General features: G+C 33.7%; 1 protein-coding gene across 3 annotated transcripts in view; it reads left to right on the forward strand.

The window, feature by feature from the left end:
• The window catches only part of RYR3 (ryanodine receptor 3), a 243301-nt gene that overhangs the window by 63309 nt on the left and 153596 nt on the right, over positions 1–26396 (forward strand). For 2 of the 3 annotated variants that reach the window (XM_083839379.1, XM_083839380.1), the window contains exons 1-4: positions 10148–10243; positions 14012–14105; positions 19466–19540; positions 20633–20789. In XM_083839379.1, coding sequence (XP_083695505.1) covers positions 10153–10243; positions 14012–14105; positions 19466–19540; positions 20633–20789 — 417 coding nt within the window. In that variant the 5' untranslated portion in view covers positions 10148–10152. Of the gene's footprint in view, positions 1–6122; positions 6195–7191; positions 7271–8507; positions 8621–9070; positions 9171–10147; positions 10244–14011; positions 14106–19465; positions 19541–20632; positions 20790–26396 lie in introns of those variants that run through there. The other variant, XM_083839378.1, reaches the window with a different exon arrangement.

Genomic DNA, 26396 nt, shown 5'->3' on the forward strand with positions numbered 1-26396 from the left:
TCCACTCAGTTTGTCACTGCTCTATTTTAATTCATGAGTATAAGTTTTAGGATTTTGAAATAAAAAGTGGGATCGCATTTATTTTCTCCTATTCTGTGAACAACTGAAATTTGGAAGAAAAAAAATGGAAATGCCACTTCTTAATGTATGGGGTGAAGTATTATTAATGAGTTAATATTAAATAATATTTTACAATGTTTATTTCTCATGACAGGTTCTGCAATCATTGCTTTCTGGCACTGTGAAAGCCACAAAACTTGTGTAAATAAAATTCTGCATTTCACTCAGTTAGGGTTGAATATGATAGTAGTCATATAAATGTCTCTTAAAGTTGACTAAAATCATTTCGAAATTGTTGCAGGCAACCTCAGTGCATTGCTGTTTATTGTACTTTTCAGATTTTTGCTGCCTGATCAGATTATATCAGATCAGCTTGTTGCTGTCTTCTAGAATTCTGTGCTTTAATTGATTTCCCAGCGTAGTCCAAAAAACTGGGTGGGAGAGTTAATTTGATTTCCTTGACTAGTTGTCAAGAATATTGTCCATCTTTCTCTATTCTTTCTAACTTACCTTTATTTTCTTAACATACTGTTGAATTTAATTTTTATTCTCTTATGAACAGAACATGAAAATACTTTATGCCTTTATTTATTTTATGAGACTAGATGGCAACTAATTATTATGCAAATAATCTGCCAAGCTAGATAGTCTGTCACATTTTATTTTATGAGGAATCAGAAAACTCATATTCTCTTCAAGTTGTAATTTTTGTTGTTCTTGCACACAGAATAAAGACTATGTCATTATAGGTAGAAGGTAAAACGGATGTCTGAGGAAGAAATAAACCACACAAGTGATCTCAGTGTCATCTTAAGAAATGTGTTTAAATATAACATTTAATTTTTTGTTGTTTTTTGAATACAAATTTATGCTGAATTTATTTCACAATGAGAAATTTCTTTTGTTTTCTTACTGAAATTCGTATACTGTGCATGCAGTATCTGGAAAGGATGAGAATTTTATAATTCAAGAACATAGACTATGTAAATGGCTCCTAGGAAAGAGAACCAGAAAGGTGTTTTATTTACTTGAGGGTGATTTTCTTTTGAATGTCATAACTGTACAGAAGTGGTATGTTCAGTGTGTAGGAAGGATAAAAACTTAGTTGTTGAAAAAATATATTTTTCAAAAAGTGGTAAATAAAAGGGGTCAAATATATAACTTAATTTAAAAAAATATATGAAATCAATTATCCTAAGCTTTATATCATCCCAAAGAAACTGTCTAACAGTAATGATAGAACATGCATTTTTTTTTAAATTTTATTAATTGCTGCAAGCATCCAAGCTGAGCTGTGGAGTCTTATCTTTCTGAAGGAGTGAGTTTCATTTTGCTTCTCAATTGGCTTCTCAAGTATATAAAATTATAAAGATTTTTAGAATGCTTCTGGATTGAAACTCATGATCTCATGCAGATCAGTAAATATTCAATGACTCTAAACTGTTGGGTTTGTTCTTATCTGAATAAAAGGTTGTTATTTAAGAATGATTGACCAGAAAACTTGAAACTTTGCAGTTTTATGTTTTCATGATTTTATAATTTTATCCTTACTATCTGCCTTTCATGCTAAGTCTTTCCCCACTCCCCTCACCCCCCGGTCTGTAAGTTTGTTTCTATTGTACTTTATGTGTGGAACTCAAATCAGTTCAATTAGCAGGTGTATATATATGCAGGTCTTGTAGCCAGAAGGTATGTAAACTGTAGATTCATATAGAAATGCATGTATACACACAGAGCGAGCATTTCTACTGCCTATTTTACACTATTTTAATCCTCTAAGTTAGGCACAATTCAGAAGACTAAAATCATGAGCCGCATTTTGTATTATAATCAATGGATGGTGGTATTGTGAGGGATTTTATACATAGTGAACTTTTGCGTAGTATACATTGTGGAATAATGTGATGTAAACTAAACTTTCAATAGATACATTACTCATGAAGGCAGGTAATGAGCTATCCATATTATTCAGAACAAGTATCCCTCCAAAGAACATGTGCCAGGAAGACGTCAGATCTTGTTCCTGTACCACAATTTTTACAGAAATGCTGTTTTACCAGTGCAGTAGAAATTTCAACTAAGCTGAAAGGTGGTGCTCTCCATGGGCTGTGTTGCTGGTGTCAGAATAATAAATTGGTAATCACAATGGGAGGAAAATAGTCTGTCAGTGCCTTCCAAGCTTTGGGCTTCTGAGGCCAGTGTTGTATAAACATTTTTGCAGAAGAAGCATCCCCTTTTCTCCCATTAACACACAGGTTAGAAAGACACAAAGAAGACTAATTATAAGCTACTAGTTCTATTTTCAAACATCCTGATCAGTCAGATGTCCCATGAATTAATTTATTTATGTGAAGATTAGGTCAGTAATTTATGGAAAATCTAAAATACCCAGTAGGGAGAAATCTAAAGGAGATTAATGTACAGTTTATATTAAAAATCCTGTAATTCAGTGTGCTTATTTCATGTCACAGTATCAGTCATTCTTACAGAGGAAAAATCAATACCATAATATCAGCTTATTAGCTCCACAACTTCTAAAAAGAAATTTTCTTATTAGTTGAGAGAATTGTTGCAGATTTTTATACATTTAATACTCAAAACATAATCTTTAATGATTGTAGTCCAGTAGGCTTCCATCAGGTGATCAGTGTTGTTTCAAAAAGTAAGATTGATTTAGTCACTTTCAGGACTCCTCAGCAATATCACAATTCTTAGTTTTTCCAAAATATTCACCCAAAAACTTAGCAAAAATATTTAATTTACTAACTAGTAGTATATAAGTATTTATAAATAAAATAGAAAATGTGGTCTCTTGTGCCATGTTTCTTTCAAAATAATTTTGCCCTCTATTGCTTTTGAAACTGGGTACCATCCGTTGGGAAAATTGTAATAGAAACACAGAAGTTCATATAAATACCAAGGATGACATAAAAGATGAAAGCTTAAACAATAATGCAAAAAACTTCCTTTCTATGAGAAGGATTTGCTACATTTTGTGGAGGTGGACTCCAGCTTTTGTCAACGAGCTGTTGCAAAAATGGGCAGGTTATTTTTTAAGTTACAATTAACTGATACTGTTTTGAGACATATATCATAAATATCAGTCAAGTTAAATATTTTGTATTATAAGGCACTATGTTTAGCACAGGGAAAGCAAATTGATATGGTAATAAGCAATTTCTAAAACAGATCTCAGAAAAAAGTTATTTCTGAATGAATAGTACAATTTGCTGTCAGGTCATAATTTAGGGAATGTAGGGAAAAATGACAGCATGTAATGTAGGAATGAATATCTTAAAATGTTAATTTGCATTCTGTTTTCAATACAAAGGCATTGCTAAGGATAAAGGTTGGCCTCTCATAATGAGTGCTAAACTTTTATTGGTTCCACCTGTTTATCATTGCATTGAAAGGTTTGCTTTCCATATTAAATTTAGTTTGGAATAAAGTTTTGTTTTTAGTTTCAGATTTTCTGGAGAAAAAACATAGCTTTTTTGATTTATTTATATGTTTAATTTTGAGTTGGCCTTACAAGTGATTCATTTAAAAGCTTTCAGTAAAAAATAGCATGAGACATTTTATTTCCTTAACTTGGTATGTGTATATTTGTTACAAATTGATGAGAAATTTTTCTCTAATAACCTACTTGTAATTACAGATGGTTTTGCTGTTATTAATTTCTGATCAGTCTTCTGTAATGACATCCCAAACTATTATGTGTTCTCTGAATGACCAGCAGTAACTATCGTATATTTAGCTCCATTTTTTTCCCCAGTAATCTAATACATTTTCTGTGAGGGTCCACAAGTTATTCTCCAGGAGTCCAGATTCTTAGTTTGCTGTAGGATATACTAAGAAATTTTATATAATTATATGCTTCACATAGTGAAACAGAATATGTACTTTACCATATAATTCTGAGAAATCTCTCGATTAACTGCATAAATTACATAAGATTGTATTAACTGTTAACAGCTTTAAACTTAAGTTTCATGATGACCAGGTCACAAATCCTCATTTCCTAACATCTTTGTGATTAGCTAAAAAAAGAAAAACAAAGAGTAGACATGAGATTTTCTTTATTTTATTGCAGTTGTAATAAAAGACCTCTGCTGAACTGCTTCTTGATTTTTATTGCTTCTGTTTGGATAAATAGCATTTCAGCTTTATTCCTTTGAATTAGTATTAAACATTCTATAAATTGAGCTAAAGATTATAATAGTTTCTTCAGCCTGATATCTTGTAAGTTAGGGTTCTGTAGAACACGAGTTGAATACAGCTTCTAATACTAATTAATAATTTAACTAATGTCTTCTCCACAGAGTGCAAAATCATTTGTCTACACATGTATAAACATTGTTTGAGTTCCAGAAACTACCTTTAATTATATTGGTCCCCTTTACATGAATCCTAGGAAAAGAACTGACTTCAAAAGCAGTTCTTTCTAGCATGTAACATACTAGAGACAATTAATGTTCTCTAGTTATATTTTGTGGAATCATCTTTCGTATTTAATGATTACATAAATAGACCTGAAACAAGAACAGTAAATGATTTTCTAATGAAAAATAAAAATAAAAATTCTGTGTGTATGTGTGAGCAACCTAGAAATTGTGTGAGACGTTAAACATTCTTAAATCAGTACTTTCTAACTTGCTATCCAGGATCCTGATGTTTGACCTTTCATTATTACTCAGGACTTAGCTCACACAAATGTTATGATCTGGACTGAGAGATGAAAAATGAAATATAATGTTAGCCACCATAGTAGTATTAGTATTAACATTAGTCTTTGGTTGTGCAAAATTTAGAGATCACATTCCTAAAGTCTTGCTTCATACAATCTGAGATTGTGGATCTAAAAAAAAATAAATCTTAGTTTCAGTGGAAAACACCACAATAAATTGGTAAATTAATCTTTTGGTCATGTTACTTATTCAAATTTGAATTGGCTTGTTACTTATAAATAATTAGCAGATAAGATGTAGATGAAGAAAAAGGCTGAGAGAGGCAGACTTGAAAGCCTATAAAGCTTGATGTCTGTTTTTCAGTAGGTAACTTTCTTTTTAAGATTCTTCCAATTTATTTTCTTCTGGTGATTGAGAAAGTCTCAGAAGATGTGTATTAAATTCTCTGACTAAAGGAATCATATGGGAAATCCAGTTTTGCCCTCTCTGATCTTGTCATAAATTTCCATATTTGAATCACAGAATCACAGAATCATCTAGGTTGGAAGAGACCTCCAAGATCACCGAGTCCAACCTCTGACCTAACACTAACAAGTCCTTCACTAAACCATATCACTAAGCTCAACATCTAAACGTCTTTTAAAGACCTCCAGGGATGGCGACTCAACCACCTCCCTGGGCAGCCCATTCCAATGCCTAACAACCCTTTCAGTAAAGAAGTTCTTCCTAATATCCAACCTAAACCTCCCCTGGCGCAACTTTAGCCCATTCCCCCTCGTCCTGTCACCAGGCACGTGGGAGAATAGACCAACCCCCACCTCTCTACAGCCTCTTTTAAGGTACCTGTAGAGTGCAAAAATTAATAATCATGCTTGGTTGACATCATGGATGCAGTTGCTGTAATGAATCTAATAAATGCTTGCACTAATCCTAGCAAGTAGATGTCCTTCGTATATACTTAAACTACTTTGGGCAGTAGGTGTGTTTTTCTTCTTTCAGATTGTAATTTATTTGTGTGTACATATACTTATTTTTTATATTTTTTAATGCCTCCGAGAAGTTTATAAAAAAGGTAAGTATTACCTTGTTTCATTTCAAATACTTTTTAAAAATGTTGTGTTTTTATTTAATTGTAATAAAAATTAGGTCACAATAACAGTCTGTGGCCAAGATCATTTATTTTATTGACAGATATTTAGGTGGTGTTGTTACTACTTCATTATTATGATTTTTGCCCAGCATATGCATTTGATAATTTGCTTGAATATTGTTACTTAATACTTAAACTGTAATAACTCTTCACATTGTTATATAAATCTGATTGTAGTGCATACAGTGCATTGGAGTTCTGACCTTTTCTGTCATGTTCTGTAGGCTGCTCAAGGTGGTCACAGAACCCTGCTATATGGTCATGCTATACTACTTCGACATTCATTCAGTGAAATGGTAAGCAAAAGAGCACTTGCACAGTAATCGGTAGCACAGAACTCATAAGTAAATGTTTTTGAAATCAAAATAAATATATGAATTCAGAACTGTTCTTTATAAATCCTTTTCTACACTAGATTAAAAAAAAAATAATGAATAGCTTATGGTTTCTCAGTGCCATGGAAGTGGCCCTTATGTTTTAAATTCAGATTGTTCAAATCTATTTCACTCAGAAATTTAGCTGAAAAGCTCCTTTATCAATTAATTGTGTCCTTCAGGAATCCATTTCAATGATCATTCTGTTAGCAGGTTGCTGCTATTACAAATGAATTTGTCATGATATGTGTTGATTTTCCATCATATTTCACAAGATTAGTTGTTCCTTTTAGATTAGCATAGTTGCCAGAGCCTGTGTTCAAAAATGTGCTAGCTTGTATAAATGTTGTTTCACTGTGTTGTTCAACTGGAAAATTTTAACTGTTTTGGATCTCTGACTTATACTGCCCATGCAAGTATAACTAATAGAGGTTGAAGAGGTTAGAGGTGAAGAAAGTGTTCTCCCTCATTTTTCTTGTACTAGAAGACTCTACATTAGTCTTTAATCTCTGTTACTTTTGTTTATGAACCATAAAAATTGTGATTGTCTTGACTTACCAGAGTTGTTTGTATTATTACTGCCCTTTGGTATGCTTGATATGTTCTCACACTGCAAACTTATTACAGCAAGGCTATAATAAGATGTTTGCCTGTTCCTATCTCATAAACTCTGTGAAACTTTGAAATGGAAGAGTTCTATTGCACAACACAAATATGTGCAAATTGAAAAAGGATTTGGATGTTTTAAGGAAGTCAGAGAAAGCTTATTTACAAATAACACCATGCTTAACTTCTTTAATTAAAAAAAAAAAAAGCACAGGCTGATAGTAAGATGGGGTAATGTGAATGTAGTATTAATTTGGCATGTGTGTTAATTTTTGTGTTGATTTTTGTTTTCAATAACTTCACTGTTTTGCAGTATTTGACTTGTTTAACGTCATCAAGATCCCAGACAGATAAACTTGCATTTGATGTGGGGCTGAGAGAAAATGCAGCAGGTATGGCAAGTTATTTTTGAAGGAAAACGTCTCACATGTCTGGTTTTAGAAGAGGCATTGTAATTAATGTTACTGTAAGCTTGTGAATGTAATGTTTATGTGTAAATTAGAACTAACTGAAAGTAAATGATGACTGTCAGTAATGATAACTGGTCAGTATTTATGGCTTTCAGTAAATTAACTGAACTGACTTTGCATAAGAATGTAAAAGTGTCTTTGTAAGGAATCTGTGTTCTCTCACTCTGAAAATAGTTCCAGTGAAACCCATCTTCGTAATTCCACTGTTGTTTTTTTTTTCAAAGTTATTGTGCATGTGTCTGCTTGTGCCCATGAAGTTTTTAATGTGTGCCTGTAGTTGTCAGATACCTTTATTGGTAATGGGATGTAACTTTCGTTTATTATTCTTTATAATTATTTTTATAATCTTCAAAGTTTATTTTAAGAAGGTTTTACATGAAATTTATAAGTTGATTAAATAGCTTTTTGCACTTTGTATTATGTTACCAACTTTGTTTAATTTTCTCCCAATTTGCATTACCCATTGAGAAAGCTGTATTCAACTTTTTGCATCAGGGTCTTAACACTGAGATATGTGAAACTGTGGAACAAATTAGGTAATCTTCCCAGAAAGTGTGTGTGTGCGTACACAAAAAAATCTGGAATCTTATATTTAATGTATAGGAAAAGCTCTGTAATTGTCAGTTTAGACTTGGCTATTGTGTAATTGTATTGTTTGTAGTGCTAATGGAACTGCTTCCAGAACTGATGTTTGTAGTGCAGCAATATTGTACAGTTACGGAGTATTTGTTTCAATTCTGCAACATAATTGTAGCATAGAGTGGAAGCGATACAGGAGATTTTGAATAGAAATATGAACATTAAGCAAAAGAAGACAGAAAAGGTGATAATTGAGACCAAGGTACTGCGCAGCAATTTACTGGCTGTGAGAGAATTGAAGTAGGGATTTTGCTTTGTTTTGTAAGTGGTTAGTAGCTTAACAAAACATGCAACAGGAAATACCAGTTTCAGTGATTGCAAAGATCTGTTGCCAGAAAGTTTCAAGAAAAAAGGGAAAATATTAATGCATTGAAAAAGGGAATGAGGTGGCTTTATAAAGTGAATGTCTTATAAGACACGATTCTTTATTATGTTATGTCAGTGCTGTACAAAAATATCCTCATATTTCTTGGGAACTGTCTGTTTTATATACCCTTGATAAAATATCTCTGTCTTTTAGGTGAAGCATGCTGGTGGACAATACACCCTGCATCTAAACAAAGGTCAGAAGGAGAAAAAGTTCGAATAGGTGATGATCTTATCCTGGTCAGTGTGTCTTCTGAAAGATACCTGGTAGGTTTGTTTATTTAGCAAGTGAACCACATGGTGGGAAAATACAGACTGCTGGGGAAAGGTGTTGGGATTCTTACAAGTGAATTTTTTTTCTGATATAGAAAAATGATGCCTAGATTTAATGCATTTATTTTTTTCTCAGTGAAAGGTTTTCTTTCCCATAGAGCAAGATTGTTTGCATGCTTTTATCCTTCTGCATTCTGAATCTTGGGAAGTTTGTATTTCTGTAAACTGTGGAAGATGTCTAAGCTGCAGCTGTAATGTGCTGATAAGGTTTTAGAAAAGAGATCATTTTAAAACGGTTGCTAGTAATTTTTAAAGAATGTATGTATTTCTACTTTATTATGTATTTCTACTTATTATGTATTCCTGTCTGGTTGGGAAAGGAATATATTCAATATTTTTTAAGCACAGATTTCACTGTTTCCTGTTACTGTCTTCTTGTTTTAGCATCTCTCCATGTCAAATGGAAGTATTCAGGTGGATGCCTCCTTTATGCAGACGCTTTGGAATGTACATCCTACATGCTCAGGAAGCAATATTACAGAAGGTTTGGTGGTTTATTTATTTAGAAGATTATATAGTTTAGATGACTTTGTATCATTTTTCATAAAGACTGAATGAAAAAAGCACCTTAGAACATCAATCTGAAGAGCTTGTTAAAGTACAGAAAATGAGCATAGGAGAGAAAAGTAATGCAGGAGGATCTGCATAGGCTGGAGCGATGGGCTGAGGTCAACTGCATGAAGTTCAACAAGGCCAAGTGCCGGGTCCTGCACCTGGGCTGCAACAACCCCAAGCAGAGCTACAGGCTGGGAGATGAGTGGCTGGAAAGCTGCCTGGCCGAGAAGGACCTGGGAGTATTGGTGGATAGTCGGCTGAATATGAGCCAGCAGTGTGCCCAGGTGGCCAAGAAGGCCAACGGCATCCTGGCCTGTATAAGAAGCAGTGTGGCCAGCAGGTCGAGGGAAGTGATTGTGCCCCTGTACTCGGCTCTGGTGAGGCCGCACCTCGAGTACTGTGTTCAGTTTTGGGCCCCTCGCTACAGGAAGGACATGGACGTGCTCGAGCGAGTCCAGAGAAGGGCGACCAAGCTGGTGAGGGGTCTGGAGAACAAGTCTTACGAGGAGCGGCTGAGGGAGCTGGGCTTGTTCAGCCTGGAGAAGAGGAGGCTCAGGGGCGACCTCATCGCTCTCTACAGTTATCTGAAAGGAGGCTGTAGAGAGGTGGGGGTTGGTCTATTCTCCCACATGCCTGGTGACAGGACGAGGGGGAATGGGCTAAAGTTGCGACAGGGGAGTTTTAGGTTGGATGTTAGGAAGTACTTCTTTACCGAAAGGGTTATTAAGCATTGGAACGGGCTGCCCAGGGAGGTGGTGGAGTCACCATCCCTGGAGGTCTTTAAAAGACGTTTAGATGTAGAGCTTGGGGATATGGTTTAGTGGAGTACTTAGTGTTAGGTCGGAGGTTGGACTCGATGATCTTGAGGTCTCTTCCAACCTAGAAAAATCTGTGAATCTGTGAATCTCTCCATGTCAAATGGAAGTATTCAGGTGGATGCCTCCTTTATGCAGACGCTTTGGAATGTACATCCTACATGCTCAGGAAGCAATATTACAGAAGGTTTGGTGGTTTATTTATTTAGAAGATTATATAGTTTAGATGACTTTGTATCATTTTTCATAAAGACTGAATGAAAAAAGCACCTTAGAACATCAATCTGAAGAGCTTGTTAAAGTACAGAAAATGAGCATAGGAGAGAAAAGTAATGGAAGGGAAAATGGGAAAATACAGATACTTCAGCTGAATTAACTGAAGAAAAGCTAAAATAAATAAGGTAACTCTGCATTTACAAAGCATAAAAACCTGCATGAAAAATGAGGACCAAGAGATCAACTCATGAGTTTATAGACTTCAGTTTAATACCAGGGAATAGGGTCTACAGAATAACTAAAGACAGTAAACTAAAATTTTGTAGATGATTTTCAAATACCATGTATCATGAGAGAAGATAAGAAAGATAAGGTACATGCAAAATGGAAAACAAGTTTCTCATAGTTCCTATTTTCAAACTTCTCATCGTGTTTTTTAAAGATACCTCCTCAATATCCTTTCTGGATCTTACAGCCATGCTTCCTTAGTGTCTTTCTCTAATAGCCACTGAAAATGAGCTATCTAAATATGTCCTCTTAATCAGCCTTAAATCCCACACCACATGGGCAAGATTATTCTCTTGGTGCTTGACTGCGTTTCTCGATCATGTTTGAAAAACATCACCTTATTCTGTTTGAGAAACACCTTGTTCTGTAATGAAAAGCTCATTCAGTCAATGTTACTCTTTATTTCAGTGCCATGCTCTGTCACTAAGACAGACTGGTGCAAACTTGCAGAAAAGTCATCCAAGTCTGAATATTCTCAGGGAGTTTATAATACTAAGTAACACAGAGAATAGTGGATTTTCAGCAAAACTAGATCAAAATAATATGCACAGCATAAGACATAGAAAAATCAGTACTTTTTTTTTTTAATATTCTTTCTAACTTTTAGCCATAAGAAAATATGTGAAGCATTCCTAAGAGATTCCTGAAGTAACAGGGAAAAGTAAAGGATCAATTCTGAAGGTCATTGAAACAGTTTCTGAAAGAAACCAATATATAAGTTCATCCAAGCACAATTTTGAAGTAAATAAAATAAAAATTGAAAAGATAAAAATGAATAGTTAGTTTTTGAGAAATAAAACATTAATTCAACAGTGATATGAAAGGCCCAAACAGATTTGTTATCAAATCTGGTTTAAAAAGTCAAAATGACTTCTATACTACCCTCTTACTTTTGCATGCACACTGTAAATTTGGAATATTGGCATTTTCCCATCCAGATAGTCTAAGGACTAGCACAGAAAAATTGTTCGAGGTTATGATATGCCTTATACTCTAAGGGCAGAGGAGCTAGTGTAGCTTTAAATTGCAGAAATCATATTAGTGACATGATGATAACAAACATTGTACTTTACCTCTGCTGTTCTCTGTTCAAACTATCAGCTTTCCACATTCATGAATGGTAAATGTCTAAGTCAGGTTCATTCTGTATCACTTGGCTAAAATCCTCAAACTAATCACTTATGATATAATAATGTACAGGATCATAGGGAAAATGGAACTATAAGGGACCTTGAAAAGACATTTAGTATATTGCATTCCCATATTGCTATACTAAGTCTTGACAGACATAAAATACCCCAGTGCTAAAGAGTAACTGTCACCACAGTTATCTGAATTATAGTGAGGACCTTCTAAGCCCAAATGGTTTTAAATAACGTTGGATTTTCTTTCCTTAGGTTGTAAGGCATAGTACAGAATACCACAGTATACCTGTGTATAGGCCTATAAGAAGTTTGTCTCAGTGTTTGTAGGTTTTCATTTTAAGAGCATATGAGACATGGATTTGGCTTGTAATACGTAGCTTTCCACTGTGAGAAGTGTATTATGCTGAATCCATGTATTTATAAATGGTCGTCTGGTCCCTTGCCACCATGGATCGTAAATAGAACAGAGGTTAACCCTGGAAAAGTCTCTGTGTTCTCAGGTTTCCCAGGGCAAAACAAAACCAAGCAAACAGAAAAGCCATCCTACAATAAAATTAAAAACTTGTAATGGAAGACAAACATAATGCGCTACACAGAGAGATCATGGAAGATCAGTGGCATATTTCAGATCTTTGTAATAGTAGGGATTTGTCAGCAAAATTTTGTGTGTACATAATCACAGAATGGTTGAGGTTGGAGGGGACCTCTGGAGACCATCTGATCCAATACCTACTCAAGCAGGGCCACCTAAAGCAGCTTGTCCAGGCCCTTGTCCAGGTAGCTTTTGAATATCTCCAAAGATGGAGACTCCACAACTTCTCTGGACAACCTGTGTGAGTGCTCAGTCACCCGCACAGTGACGAAGTGTTTCCTGATGTTCAGATGGATTTGCCTGTATTTCAGTTTGTGCCCATTGCCTCTTGTCCCAACACTGTCATCTTTACACTGTCTCTGTCACCTTTATACCACTGGCTCAGTCATCTTTACACTCTTGCCTCAGGTATCTTTATTCATTGATGAGATCCTGTGAGCCTTTTCTTCTCCAGGTCAAAGAGGCCAAGCTATCTCAGCCTTTCTTCTTAGGAGAGATGCTTCAGTCTCTTAATCATCTTGATGGCCCTTTGTGCTGGTCTTGGAACCCTAGTACCGTATAGCCCAGTAGCTATTGGTCACATAATCCAAAATCACGTAATTAATAAAAAAAAAGGGATAGAGTGGGGTAAGCATAGAGGTGGGTTTTCTGTGTGTCAGTTTTTTCCCAACTTTTTATGTTAGCTGTATATATACTTCTCAAAATGACCTAAATGAAGGGTGATCATATCTTAAACTTAGCAGCCTAGCTCAGTTTGAATGGGCAGACTTTGAGAAAGTGGATTTTCCTGAGCCTACACTTGAGCTGCAAGTCACATAACAGACTTTTTGTTATTTTTGAAATACTTGTGATGGAACATAGATATCAGGGAAGCATAGTTTCTTCACGTTCTTTCTTTACTTTGACCCTTGTATTAATTGGCAACAGGATAATTGCCAGTAACCATTTTTCTAATTTACAAATTTCTGTTGAATCGACATCACAATATAAAAGTTTCATTCTATCCTTCCTCCTTTAAATATTTGTTCTTTTAAAGGGCATTAGTTTCACTTAGAAGGTCAGAACAGTTTGGACTGGGGTCTGATGAATCATTCTCCTCCTACACCATTATTTCTCTTTTTTTTCTCTGAGGCAAAGTGCCTCATTTTGACCTATAGTCTTTGTGTTAAATGGCTTGGAAAGTTAGCTTCCATTAAGCTTAATTTTCAGAACTGGTAAGTGTTGTTCTGTCCTCTATCTCCAGCTACTGCTGTGCAGTTTTGATTCTGACACAAGTTATAAATGTCAGAACAACCTCACGAACTCACCAAATTATTTTGTATTGTCAACATTTTAATTTTATTAAGGGGGAGGAAGCTGTGGTGTTATATGTTTGATTTGACTTAAACGATTCAATTTTCAAAACAGTAATTGTTGTAGATTTTTTCATTTTCCTTTCCTGTCCCAGAATTCTAATTTGATTTTTAAATGTTAAGAAATTGCTTTCTTGTTATTTGCATTTACAGAAGAAATATTTCTAACTGAAAAAAATACAAAAAATAATATTCTTTTGCTATTCAAGTTTGTTCTATTTGTTTTATTTCACTGAAAAATGAAAATTTTGAAGACAGATTTCACCTAGGAACCAGGTCTTTTTTTTATTGTTATTTTTTTGATGGTGATATTTTTATATGGGCAATATTTAAACTAATGAGGGAATGTGATTCTTCTGCAGGGTATCTTCTTGGTGGGCATGTAGTACGTTTTTTCCATGGCCATGATGAGTGTTTGACAATTCCATCTACAGATCAGAATGATTCACAGCAGAAGTGAGTAGTGATGCATTTTTATACACTTTCTTCTCTCAAAAAAAAAGTGTAGATTGTTGATTGACAGTTGAATTTGAGATTAGATGAGTTAAATAGGTTAAACTCTCTTGATAGTTATCTTCAATTAGGCAGTGACATAGTTACAAGATGTTGAGAGACCTGCTAAATAGAAAATCAGTCATAAGTTCCTGTATTGCTGAAATTGAAGTAGTTGAATTCCACCAAGATTGCAGCTTGTTATGTTGTTTATCTTTAATGTGTACTACTATAAGCTGAGGTAAACAAACATTAGTGGGGAAAATGGTAATAGAAGAAAAAAAAACACACCCAAGGAAAATCTCTGAAGGCTCAGACTCTCAAATATCTTTAATATTTTATATATTGCACATTTTTACAAGGTACTGCGCTTATTAATCACATTTGATTAATACAGTAAGATAATTAAATTGTATAAAATCTCTTTTGTATTAAACTTCAAACTACAACTTCAATATATAGTGATGATTTATTATTACTAGGATTTGACTTAACATTTTGCTGATAATCAAAAACACAGCAAACTAATCATTTTGATATACAAAAAACAACATTAAAGATCATATTGAAGAAACAAGTTCTCTGTACCTGTTGTGGCAAATCACTTATGCTTTAGGTAATATGGTAACACAAATGACAAGTTAAGTAAACTTCTCAGCTAAATTTTCCAATTTTGCATTTCTGTCAAGTAAAAAAGGTCTCCACACCCAAACTGAATGTTAGAGGACTTCATTTGCAGATGATTTTTTTATGCTTCTTCTCTCTTCCTATGTATATGTACAAAAAAGGTAGAAAGTTTGCACTGAGTGTAAAATGTTAATTGTGCACCCCTAGTATAAAAGCATAACACTAGTGAAAATGCTAGGTTATGGATACATCAATGTCATATTCAGACTAATATTTTGATCACCCAGTCTTAATGAGATTAGAATAGGTGCCAAGCCTTTTCAATATGCTCAAAAATACTGTATGTTGCTTCTGATGTAATTTATCCACAAGTCAGATATAGCTAAAAAATCAAAAATAATTGTAAAGTCCTTTTGCTCTTACTGTTTTTCTTGGTGTGTGCTGTTACTGCCTTAATGGAAGACCTGTTTCCATTTTTTGAAAACAACGTAAATAAAAGGGTAAAATTAAAATTGTTTATTTTTCTGAATTAAATCTATGTAGTTATATTCGTATATATCCTATTCCTTATATATCCTAAAATAAGAGGATACCGTGAATGCTCAATTGATCATTTTATAGTGTTCAGTAATGATGTAGTGTGCTCAAATTGATTTGGACTCATTCTATCCTTTTGAATTTGTGAGCTGTGTAATAGACATAAGGCCAAGTTTGTACTGGATCATAGTTGTAGGAATCAAATTTATATTATACAAAAACAAATTAATACATGAAAAGCAAACAAAGAGCTCTAGGAATAAGAGAGAGAGAGAGCTGTTAGAAAACAGTGTTCTTTAATTTCATCTCTTTGTGTAATTATTTCCGTGCATTCCAGTAATACTATTAAATAAGCTGCCTAAGTTATGCAACATTGATTATTTCTCTTTTCATAGAAGAGATATTTAATTTTCTGTAGGTTTCTTTAAAGAATAATTCTTACAATTCACATAGGGACAGTCCTCTGCAAAGTAACCCTTTTTTTTGTAGGCCAAGTAAAAATGCAAGGGATGGTCTTATTATACATCAGAAAGGAAGGTTTTGCAAAAAAAAATCAGAATAAGATGAAGAGATGGATGGGATGAAGGAGAAGCTGAAGAAAATGTTATGTGGATGCTGTTATGAAAAAAACCAGAAATTTTCTACTTGCAGTTTTGTTAGCATAAGATGAGGCCACTAAGGATACTATAGTGATTCAGATAGAAAAAGCCGAAAAAGAGTTAGAGTAATTAAACAATATATGAATTTAAGAAGTATAATAAGTGAACAGAGGAATATTGATGGTAGCTGAGTCAGGATACAGAGGAGGCGTGGTTGAGTTGAGCCAAGAAGAAATGGAAGATGTCAGAATGGAAATGAATTATTAATTTTGAACTTGTCTAGGGAAAATGTCATTAGAGTCAGCCATCATAAGAGTAACATCAGTGAGGCAAATGGGACCAAAGAGGATCTAGAGCAAAAGTTGAAAAGAAAAACTCCAGGCAGTTATTATGTATTCAGTGTTGAGTTTGGAAATTAAGATGAATTGATTGCTAGTTTATGTTGTTTTCTTGTGTTTAGCTTTTAGAGTATCAGGAACATGGAGGATGAGATGTATAAGAAATGCTAATACCTTTACAATGAGAGATTTATAAATTTATATTCTTACTGTTATCATGCAGTCATTTTGAAATTTTTGAAATTGCATACTTGTTCTTAAATGTGACTCCTACATAATGCACAGATGCAGATCTACAAGTCCATATTCTTACAAAGATACTGTATGCAAATGGTTTGTCATACTCAAATTTACTTTGTTTTAATATATGGATTCTTCCAATATATTGGTGTTAATCAAGAAGCAGAGTATCAGATATACCAGTGTTCTCACTAGATGAAAGGTTGTAGAAACACTTGCTCAGATAAGAAAAAAACACAGGTTTCATTTCACAAATTGAGTTCCGTGTCCAATAGTTGCATGAGAATAATGCTAGGCAGATTTTTATTTCCTGGTAACTATTGAAAAAGGAAAAAAAAATGTCAATCTGAAACCCAGTTAAAATTCTGCATTTCAGAATAGTACTTTTATTTAGAACAGACTGCTGTGATATTTTTATGTATGCACATACAGTATTCAGAGAAGTTTGCCATATCAGAAAAGCAGATTTTAAATTCCCTTGCTTCGCATTTTTTTAGATAAATAATCACAATAGAAGGTCCAGCTTCCCTATATGCTAAAGTGGATTAGTCCTATTCACAGGACTTAAATATATGTAAGAAAGATTTTCATATTATTTCAGTAATAATTGTAATCCAGGCACCAGAATTTGTGTAACCTCCTTAATGGATAATGAAATGGATAATACTATAGGTCTTGTCCTGAAATGCAGGGCACAGAGAACTTTTGCTTAATATTGAAAACCTTTCTCTACTGTACTATTAGAAACAGATGTTTGTTTATTTTTTACTCTCTGAAGTGTAAACAAAATACTTTCTGAATCACCAAATTAGAATTTGAAAATTCTTAACCTTAACCAAGTTATGATAACGGTAATTTTTAATTCTACATTATCCTTTTTTTTTTTTTTTCAGTTTAACCACCTTTATGGTTTGTGGTCTATTACGATTGTTTTAATTAAGCAAGGAATGTTGGAACTGTCTTTTTCATCTTTCCACGCCCTTTCTCTCATTTGAGAAAGGGCAGAACAGGTTTTATGAATTGCCATTATTACCTCTGACAAAGCTACAACAAAATTTATTGTTAGAAATAGATGAAAACATTTAGGAATAAGCATGAATCAAGTAATCTGATTGCTGAAAGGTTCACCCTTAGGTATCAGTGAATAAATATATGAACAGAAAAGTTTACAAATAGAAAAAAAGGCTGCCTAAGAAAAATTGAAGAACCCTTTCGAAAGTTTATTGCAGTTCCAGAAAGAAGCTAGTGAATCAATTTGTTCTGCACCTAGAATAATTCTGCTTGTATGTATGAACCCTTCTGTCTTGCTTGAATTATGAAACAATGTGCTGCATTATATTACAATTATTAAGAAAATTCTTTTCTTATTGTTGTTTGCCTGGAGAGCTGTTTCCACACTTACAGTTTACACATAGATACTGTCACATATTCTTTGAAATGAAGAAACAGGCGTAGCAAAAAAGGGATAGTGTAATCCCCTAATACTAGTTTTCAGTGTGAACAGATTTTCTATTCAGTTAGAGCTTCTGCTGAGCATTTGCTACCAGTAACAGAATGTTTCAGTTTATTGTAGAATGACAGTGCAATAAACCATTATTTAGTAAAATATGGAGGACTGCTTGGCAATCATATTGTGAAAGCAATGCCTCCACTCTAACAGAGTTTTCTAAAAGCAGTAATGTTGCTGATAGTAGCCTAAAAACATACATTTATTGCTTAAATTCCTTTCCAGAATTTGTTGTGGTTGAGTTGCCCTTTACAAGACTGGCAATCATGTTATATCAGTTTCTCACTGTATTTTGTGAATTCTTTTTTGAAATGCCAGAAATCATAATAAGGAAAGATTAAGCAGATGCGTCTTCTGCTGAAACTTCACTCCCAAGTTATATGTCAGACTTTTCAAAGATTTTAATTTTCTTTCCTTTTCACTTTCAAAAGAATACTTTATTTGATTTAAGTCTATAAGACATCTCAGTCTAAAGAAGTCTAAAAAAGACATCGTACGAAATTGTATATATATTTTTAATATTACAGCTAAACTCTCAGGAATTATTATTATTTCCAAGTTATTTTTATTCAATCTATTGATCATAGTGCATAGAATGAATTCCACCAAGTTAAGTGCTGAAGAAATTAAACTTGCTTAGTTAAGGAATTCTTAAAATATACTAAGATATGTAAACACACATCAAACTTTCAAATCTATTGTTGTAACTAAAGTATTTGATTAAAAGTTTATTTCCTATTTTTTATTGTTGCAGAATATATTTGCCATAGATTGTATTTGATGATTAAGTAGAATGTTAAGTTTCAACACTAAAACATAACACTGACCCACTGCCAAAAGTTCAAGTAAATGAGATTATGTTAAAGGCTGAATCTGTTTATTTCATGTTTTCTATTTATCCAGATTTCTTAAAACCTAGTATAGGATTTAGTATGTAGTATTTATTTTGTAAGGATTGTAATTCAGTGTTTTTGTATTCTTATCACCATTTTTGTCTTTTAGTTAGAATGTTAGAAGTAATACTAGCAATGACATTGCCAATGTAGTATTCATGCAGATTATTATTAATGTATGGAAACGTAAATGATTAGTTTTAACATTATGTTTGTATTTAAGAGCATTAGTAATTTAGATTAATCTCTTGGAAACTATATGAATTACACATTTTTATGACTAAGGAAGAAAAGAAGATTCTCAACCACTTTGAAGGCAGTGTTTTATCAATTCCATTTTGAAGGCAAAGCATTTCATCAACTTCAGAGAGAGTAAATTAATGTAAATAGCCTTAATTCCTAATTTACCTGGGACATTTGGATTGTGTATAGCGCTCTCACTGATGAGTAGGAATCTTCTCTCCATTCATCTCCGTCTTTAGCTAGGGAAAAGTGAGTCCTAGACAGTTTACAGAGGAGTAAATTGTATAAACCAAGTATTACAAACAAAGACAAGAGGATGATCTTCTGAATTTGCCCATAGGAAAGTACTTTATGAAACTGGAGGAGCTGGAGTTCGAGCAAGGTCTTTGTGGAGAGTAGAACCACTTCGAATAAGGTACAGACATTTTTTGAATTTGTCAGTAACCCTTGCTACATTAACAGCAATTTCACAGAATTGTGAAGTCGTTAAGGTTGGAAGGAACCTCTGGTCATTTGGTCCAACCCCACTTGGAGCACTTAGAGCAGGTTTCCCAGGAAACATCCAGGTGGCTTTTGAATATCCCCAAGGAGGAAGACTCCATAACCCCTCTGGACAACCTGTTCCAGTGCTCAATCACCCACACAGTAAAGTGCTTCCTGATGTTTAGACGGAACCTCCTGTGTTTCAGTTTGTGCCTATTGTCTCTTGTGGTCAACACTGAAAAGAGCCTGGCTTGGTCTTCTTTGCACCCTTTCTTCAGATATTTATACATGTTAATATCCCCCCACCCCGAGCCTCTTCTCCAGACTGAACAGTCCCCAAAACGGGATTGATAGATTTTTTTATATTTCTCTATATTTATATAGTTAATTTATATTATTTATATTTATAATTAATTTTATAATTTATTTATATTATTTATATTTATAATTCTCTATATTTGTCCTGCTATATGATAACTGTTAGCCCGCTCATTGTCAGTAATAAAAAACAATCTACCATGATACAATTATACAGGCAATGTCAGTATTTTAAGGCTTTCTCTTGTCTGTTTCCCATGTTAAAAATAGTGTTGCCTATGAGGTGCTTCCGCTTGAGACATTACTCAAGGCCAAAAGTAAAACCTTTTATTTTTACTTGGAATTTTAGAAGCATGTGTGGAAATCAAAACAGTAATATCTTTTCTTTATTTTATAGACACTTTCTTATTTTTCAGAAAGCGTGTAGGTTTTTTTTTTTATAGACACTGTATGTAATATCCTAATAAAACAGGGAGAGGGTAGAGAAACAAGAAAATTAAAGTGATTGCTCCTCTCCAAGGTTCTATTTGCAAACATATTACCAGTTTTGCATCTGTTTTGTTGCAAGTATTTAAATCAAAAGCAGGAAGGATTTTCTATATAGTATTCTATTTTCTGAAAGTCCTTTAGAGCCCAGAATACACTTCAGTTTTGTTTACCTTATTTTATTTTATTAAGATTTTTCCTTGATGTCTCATATGTTTAGTTGGAGTGGAAGTAACATCAAATGGGGACAACCTTTCCGTCTTCGACATATTACAACAGGAATGTACTTGGCTCTGAATGATGATGAAGGACTTGTAATGTTAGACAGAGAAAAGTCAGATACAACATCTACTGCCTTCTGTTTTAGAGCATCAAAGGTAAATGACGTTAATGCAAATTTGTCATAAATATGGAGTACCCAAATACTAGATCTGAGTTGGTTCAATGATTTTATAAATTATTTGTAATTTTTAAATTGAAGCAATTGACAGGGATTATGCATTTAATTGCAAAGGTAAACACCCTGAACTGAGAGTAGTAAAGATTTCCTTGAAGAGCAGTAGGACTGACAGATAAATTCTAGAGTAAACTAAATTATTGACAGGTTAAAAAAAAATAAATTGAAAGCTAATACAGTACAAGATACAGTGAATTTAATATAAATGAAACTCATAGAATTCATAGAATGGAATTCATAGACTCTGTAGTCATAGAATCATTTTAGTTGGACAGATTCTCATTAGACTGTCATTCATTTCAGTTCTGTCACAGCTGAAATGAATTCAGTTCAGTTCAGTTGGGCAAAATTCTGCCCTATTTATTCTTTATGCAGTGTGCTGATAGGTGAATTGCAAGCAAAAAGTAGTCAGTGATTTCTAAATGTTATGTTTTCAAACTGTGCAACTTAGTGAGCTGCTAATTGCATTTTACTCGCTTTTTCATCATTTCATTTCATCATTTCCAGCTGAAAAAAAAAAAAAAGTACAAAAGAGAGGGGATGAAGAATGAATATGTAGGTTGGTAAAGTTAATAACTTTTTTTTCCGGAAAGTGAAAGGTTTTTATAACAAAGATGAAATTTTTTTACATGCTTTCATTTTTTCATATTACTTACAAATAGTTGTTGTAGCTGCTACAATAGATGGCTTTGATTGGATATGAGAAGATAAATGTTCTATGTGATTTTGAATACTGTATGGTCCATGAGAGGTGGTGAAAGAGAATCTCCGAAGTTAGATGTGTGTGACATAAAATCTATCATTAAGGGTCTTGACAGATAGTATAATAAAACAAATACTCCATTTTAACATTTTAAAATAATCATGTTTATTTCATTAGCGTGACTGCATACAGTATGCCAAGAATTCTTATTTTAAGCAGTCAAAATAATTGAAAAATTATCAGGAAATGTGTCTTAGATAGCTAGAAGCTCACCAAATAAATGTTGGGTTATTCCTGCAGTGTAAAGGCTACGCAGTGTAGGTTGTATGTATGATGTTGTGCAGGGACGTTTATTACAGCTGTAATTTTTTCCAGTTTTTGTTGAATCAGGACACCCTGTTAATAAAGGTGTGTGTGCCAGGAATGCCACAGCTACTAGTTTAACAGTGTATTCAAATTGTTTTAATGTACTCACTGCCTAATTGGACACTGGCTTAATATTTTAAACTATATGTTATAAATGTATAAAGTATATATATATTATGTTTATATATGCATCCACATAAATACTTAAACATATAATAAATCATTTCTCTTATACTGACTAAAAAATAACATATATTTTCTTACTCTTGTTGTGCCTCAAAGGCATATTTGTGAAATTCGTTACAATCCCCAAAATGACTGATGTGATGCACAGTAGTAATTAATTATGCAGAAGTCAGTAATGACTGTGTAATGCATTCATCCCTTCTATAGCGTTTGTACATAATATGGTTGCTAATTTACATTTTTATGTGAAATAATTCAGTGTCTCGTCATCTTAAGATTTTTGCTGTCCTATATAGAAAAGAGTATCTCACAATAGGTGATAATCTGCTTTTGCCTGAGGCAAGAATATGAGTAATTGTTTACTCTCAGGCAGCTGAGAATTTCACTGGCCAGTTGATAGAGACATTAGTGTTCCCAAAGATGGGAGAAACAAACAGTGATAACAGCATGGTTAAAACTCTTCCTGAAGAGAGAAGGGTGAAGTTTTGGATGTGACTAGGCCCCAAGGATTGATCTGGGCTGTAGGAAGGAATTGACTTTTAGAGCCAACCTAAAGAAATTAGTGCTGATTACATATAGATTGAGGGGGAAAAAACTTAGAACTAATGGTTATATTGGATATATGCAAGTGTGATTATCTTTTAATTTCTGTACATTATTCTTTGTAAACATTTGTCACAGTTTTCTCTTGTTCATTACCTCAATCAAGAAGTATTTTCATGTGGCTGTACCTTAATATGATAGAATCATAAAATCATAAAATCATTTAGATTGGAAAAACCTCTCAGATCATCTGGTCCAACCTTTAACCTAGCACTGTCAGGTCCACCATACCACTAAGCACCCCATCTACACCTTTTTTGAATACCTCCAGGGACGGTGACTCAACTGCTTCCTTGGGTAGCCTGTTCCAATACTTCACAACTCTTTCAGTGAATAAATTTTTCCTAATATCTGTCCTAAACCTCCCCTGGCGCAACTTAAGGCCATTTCCTCTTATCATTTAGTGCTTGGGAGAAGAGAGAGATTCCCACCTTGCTATAGCCTCCTTTAAGGTCATTTTAGAGCAAATATGACATGAATTAAAGGACATTTCAAGATAACTAATAACTTCCTAGCCAGCTGTGTACAGATCCTTAAATGCGCTGGAATACCTGGCTGTTTGCCCTTTAGAATTATAGAATAACTCAGGTTGGAAGGGACCTTGGAAGTCATCCAGTCCAACCTTGGGGGTTGGACTACATGATCTTCAGACTCCTTTCAACCACGGCCATTCTGTGATTCTCTTCCAAGTAGGTTTTAACGCTGAATTCAGACCAGATCGCTCAGAATATACATTGCTGTGCAGTATTCAAAAGGAAATATTTTATTTCCCCATTCTTTCTTTTTGGAAGCCAGCAAAAGAGATTTTATAGAAAAAGAGAGATTCTCCTTGCTTATAGGCAGAGCTAAGTGGAGTATACCAAATACCAAGGCTTCCCAGGATTTTTTAACACATACCTTAAAGTCTCATTTTTTCAACAGTTGCTATAGAGACCCTCCTGCTGAAACGGTGTACCTTTATCTTCAGTATTTTTTATACTACTTCAGCAGTCTTGTTTTCCTTGCTTTTCAAAACCTTTGATGATAGCATTCATAAAATACCTACTTTCACTGTTTTGTTTCCTTTTGTCAGACAGCACTGGAAATCAGAATAGATACTTTAAATTATAAATTTAAATTAGAGTTTTCCATCCTTACATAAATAAGAGTAAAATGGAGCTTTTTAAAAAAGTGAAAGAATACAGTAAAGAGACATTGAGAGAACATACTGGTTTATGGTGCCAATTTGAATGAAAATAGCATATGAAATACGTGTCTGTTTACTGCAAATTACTGCCAACTAAATTAAAAAAAAAAAAACACAACAAAATTATGCCTGTTGTTGGCTTTAATATGAGCTTTGTTTTTGACAAACTTTTAAAATGTCAACCTTTATATTGTAGGGCAACAGTTAACAGTGTAATGCTTTGTGACCACGGAGAGCAGTTTCCATACACCAGATGGAATCCTGTTTTGAAATGGGATGTTCTCATTCCAGCACAGTACTTGGCTCAGTGTACTCTGTTGAGCAGAACCTTGATTCTGCTTTAAATTTCTTTGAGAATAAACAAAGTGAAGAACAAGAGCATATTTAAAAATGTTTGTTTCTTTGAAAGCTGTCATAGCCCAGAATTAATATTTGACATTTCATATTTTATTTCCATGATTATATATACAACTGACAATGAAGAAATTATTTGTGTAGTCTGAGTAAGTAACATTCTAACACATTCAAAAGTCACAGATGACTCATGCAGAAGGATTTGATATCATTTTAATATTACTGCCAACATGTAGCTATCTTAGGGGCTCAAGATGGCATTAGGATGTCGTAATAGTTTAGTAGTTATCATAAATTTAGTTAGTTTTTGAAACAAGATGATAAGTATTATAGAGTCCTTCACATACTGTAGTTGCTAAATGTTCAATTATTTATTTGTAAGTTCAAATTTTACAGTTATCATTTCCAAGTAAGCACGTAAGTTATGAATGTTTTTACATAATTTGTGTTAAAATGGTAGTAAAGTTGTATCATTTTAAAGCATAAACTTCTCCTTGGAATTGATAAGCCTGTTGAGTCTTCCAGTCACAAAAAACATTGCTTCCCAGAAATAAAAAGGAGGGTCCTCAGTTTTCTTTTCTGAAGTGAGTAGTTAAAAACTGCTAAGATTTTGTAATACTCTGTCAAGAAGACATATCACTCAGGAAATGAGTTTGTTTGGTCCTCCACATGGATGTAGTTACCATACAAATTTGTCTTTATGTCTCCATTATCTTTGTTGCATATAGTTACATATATTTCTCAATGTTAAAGGTATAATATTTTAAAGTCGTCTTAAAATATTATGCATTCCAGATAAATTTTACAACATTCAGCTATTCATCTGAGTACACTAAAAAGTTGCAATCTTTCAAATACTGTATTAAACTACTTTTTCTACTTATTTGATATGGGAGAAGAAAGGAGAAGGTAAAACTAAAATTACCCTTTTTCTTTTCTTTTCTTGGCTACTGGTGTGCAGAAACGTATACAGTAGGGTATACAAATTATAGTAAACATACCAGCAAGACAGGTTCACTTTAAGGTCAGTGTATCAGTCCTCTTATACTTGTTGACTTTATGTCTTTTACTTTTGTTAAATAGGTTCTGCCTATGGCAGTACTTTTAACACAATAATAATGTGCAATAATTTGATACAATTTGAACTTGAGAGCATAGGTCAGTCTTAGTAAGAGTTCAGCTGTCAGGTTGTCTAACCATTTTTAGGAGTAGGTAAAGAAGCCCTTGAAGTATCAAGGACGCTTTCCTTACTATGCTTTTTCAAGAACACTCTTGAAAAATCATTGTAAAGCTGAGTTTTATTTCTTTGTCCCATTCATACTGCCATTCCTTACTTGCCATCAGTAGGAATTCTTCCATTTTCTGAATCATGTCTTTCTTCTAGTATATTAAGTTACTTGTGAACATTGCATATTTTTGTCAGCTTTGCCCCCAAGTTAATTTGTTCTTTTTTTTCTTCTGTTGCTGTTGCTATTTTTCCTTTGACATCTTCCAGACCCTCAATTTGATTTTATTTTTTTTTCACCTTGATTCATTCATGGCTTCAGGGAGTTAGACACATAATAGGCTGTGAAGAGAGGGCTTTGAAGGAGAAAAAGGTTGGGAGTTTTGCTGCTAAGATAGGTACAAATATCAAGTTAAGAATTCTTACTTTTATTCTTTTTTATTCCTCTCCACTCCCATTGATCTTTTTATGACTATACTTTGGCTATTAGAAAACATTCCCTCTCTTTGCACACTGCTATCAAATGACTTGGCTAAAATCCTAGAGAAACTGGACAGAGCACAAAGAACAAAACATCAGGAAGAGAAATTTATGCTCTATTGCTTAAAGTGCCTTCATACCCCTAAAAACATTCTGAAATTTGAAAAATCCCCTCCCCTCCCTTCCCCTCCCCTCCCCTCCCCTCCTCTCCTCTCAGAATCAATATCACTTTTTCTTTAAAAAAACAGTAGCTTAATTGATATTGCTTGATTTTTGACACAGAGAAAAATGCTTTAATCTTCAGGGGGCTATGTAAAGCTACGTAATTAATTGTTGACAGTTAATGAATTTGTGCTGTTTTCTTGTTTTCTTCATTACTTAATGACCTTACTGTACATGTGTATTGAAAGGGTTCATCTTTATG

Source organism: Anser anser, assembly GCF_964211835.1.
Source record: "Anser anser genome assembly, chromosome: 5".
Taxonomy (NCBI): Eukaryota; Metazoa; Chordata; class Aves; order Anseriformes; family Anatidae; genus Anser; species Anser anser.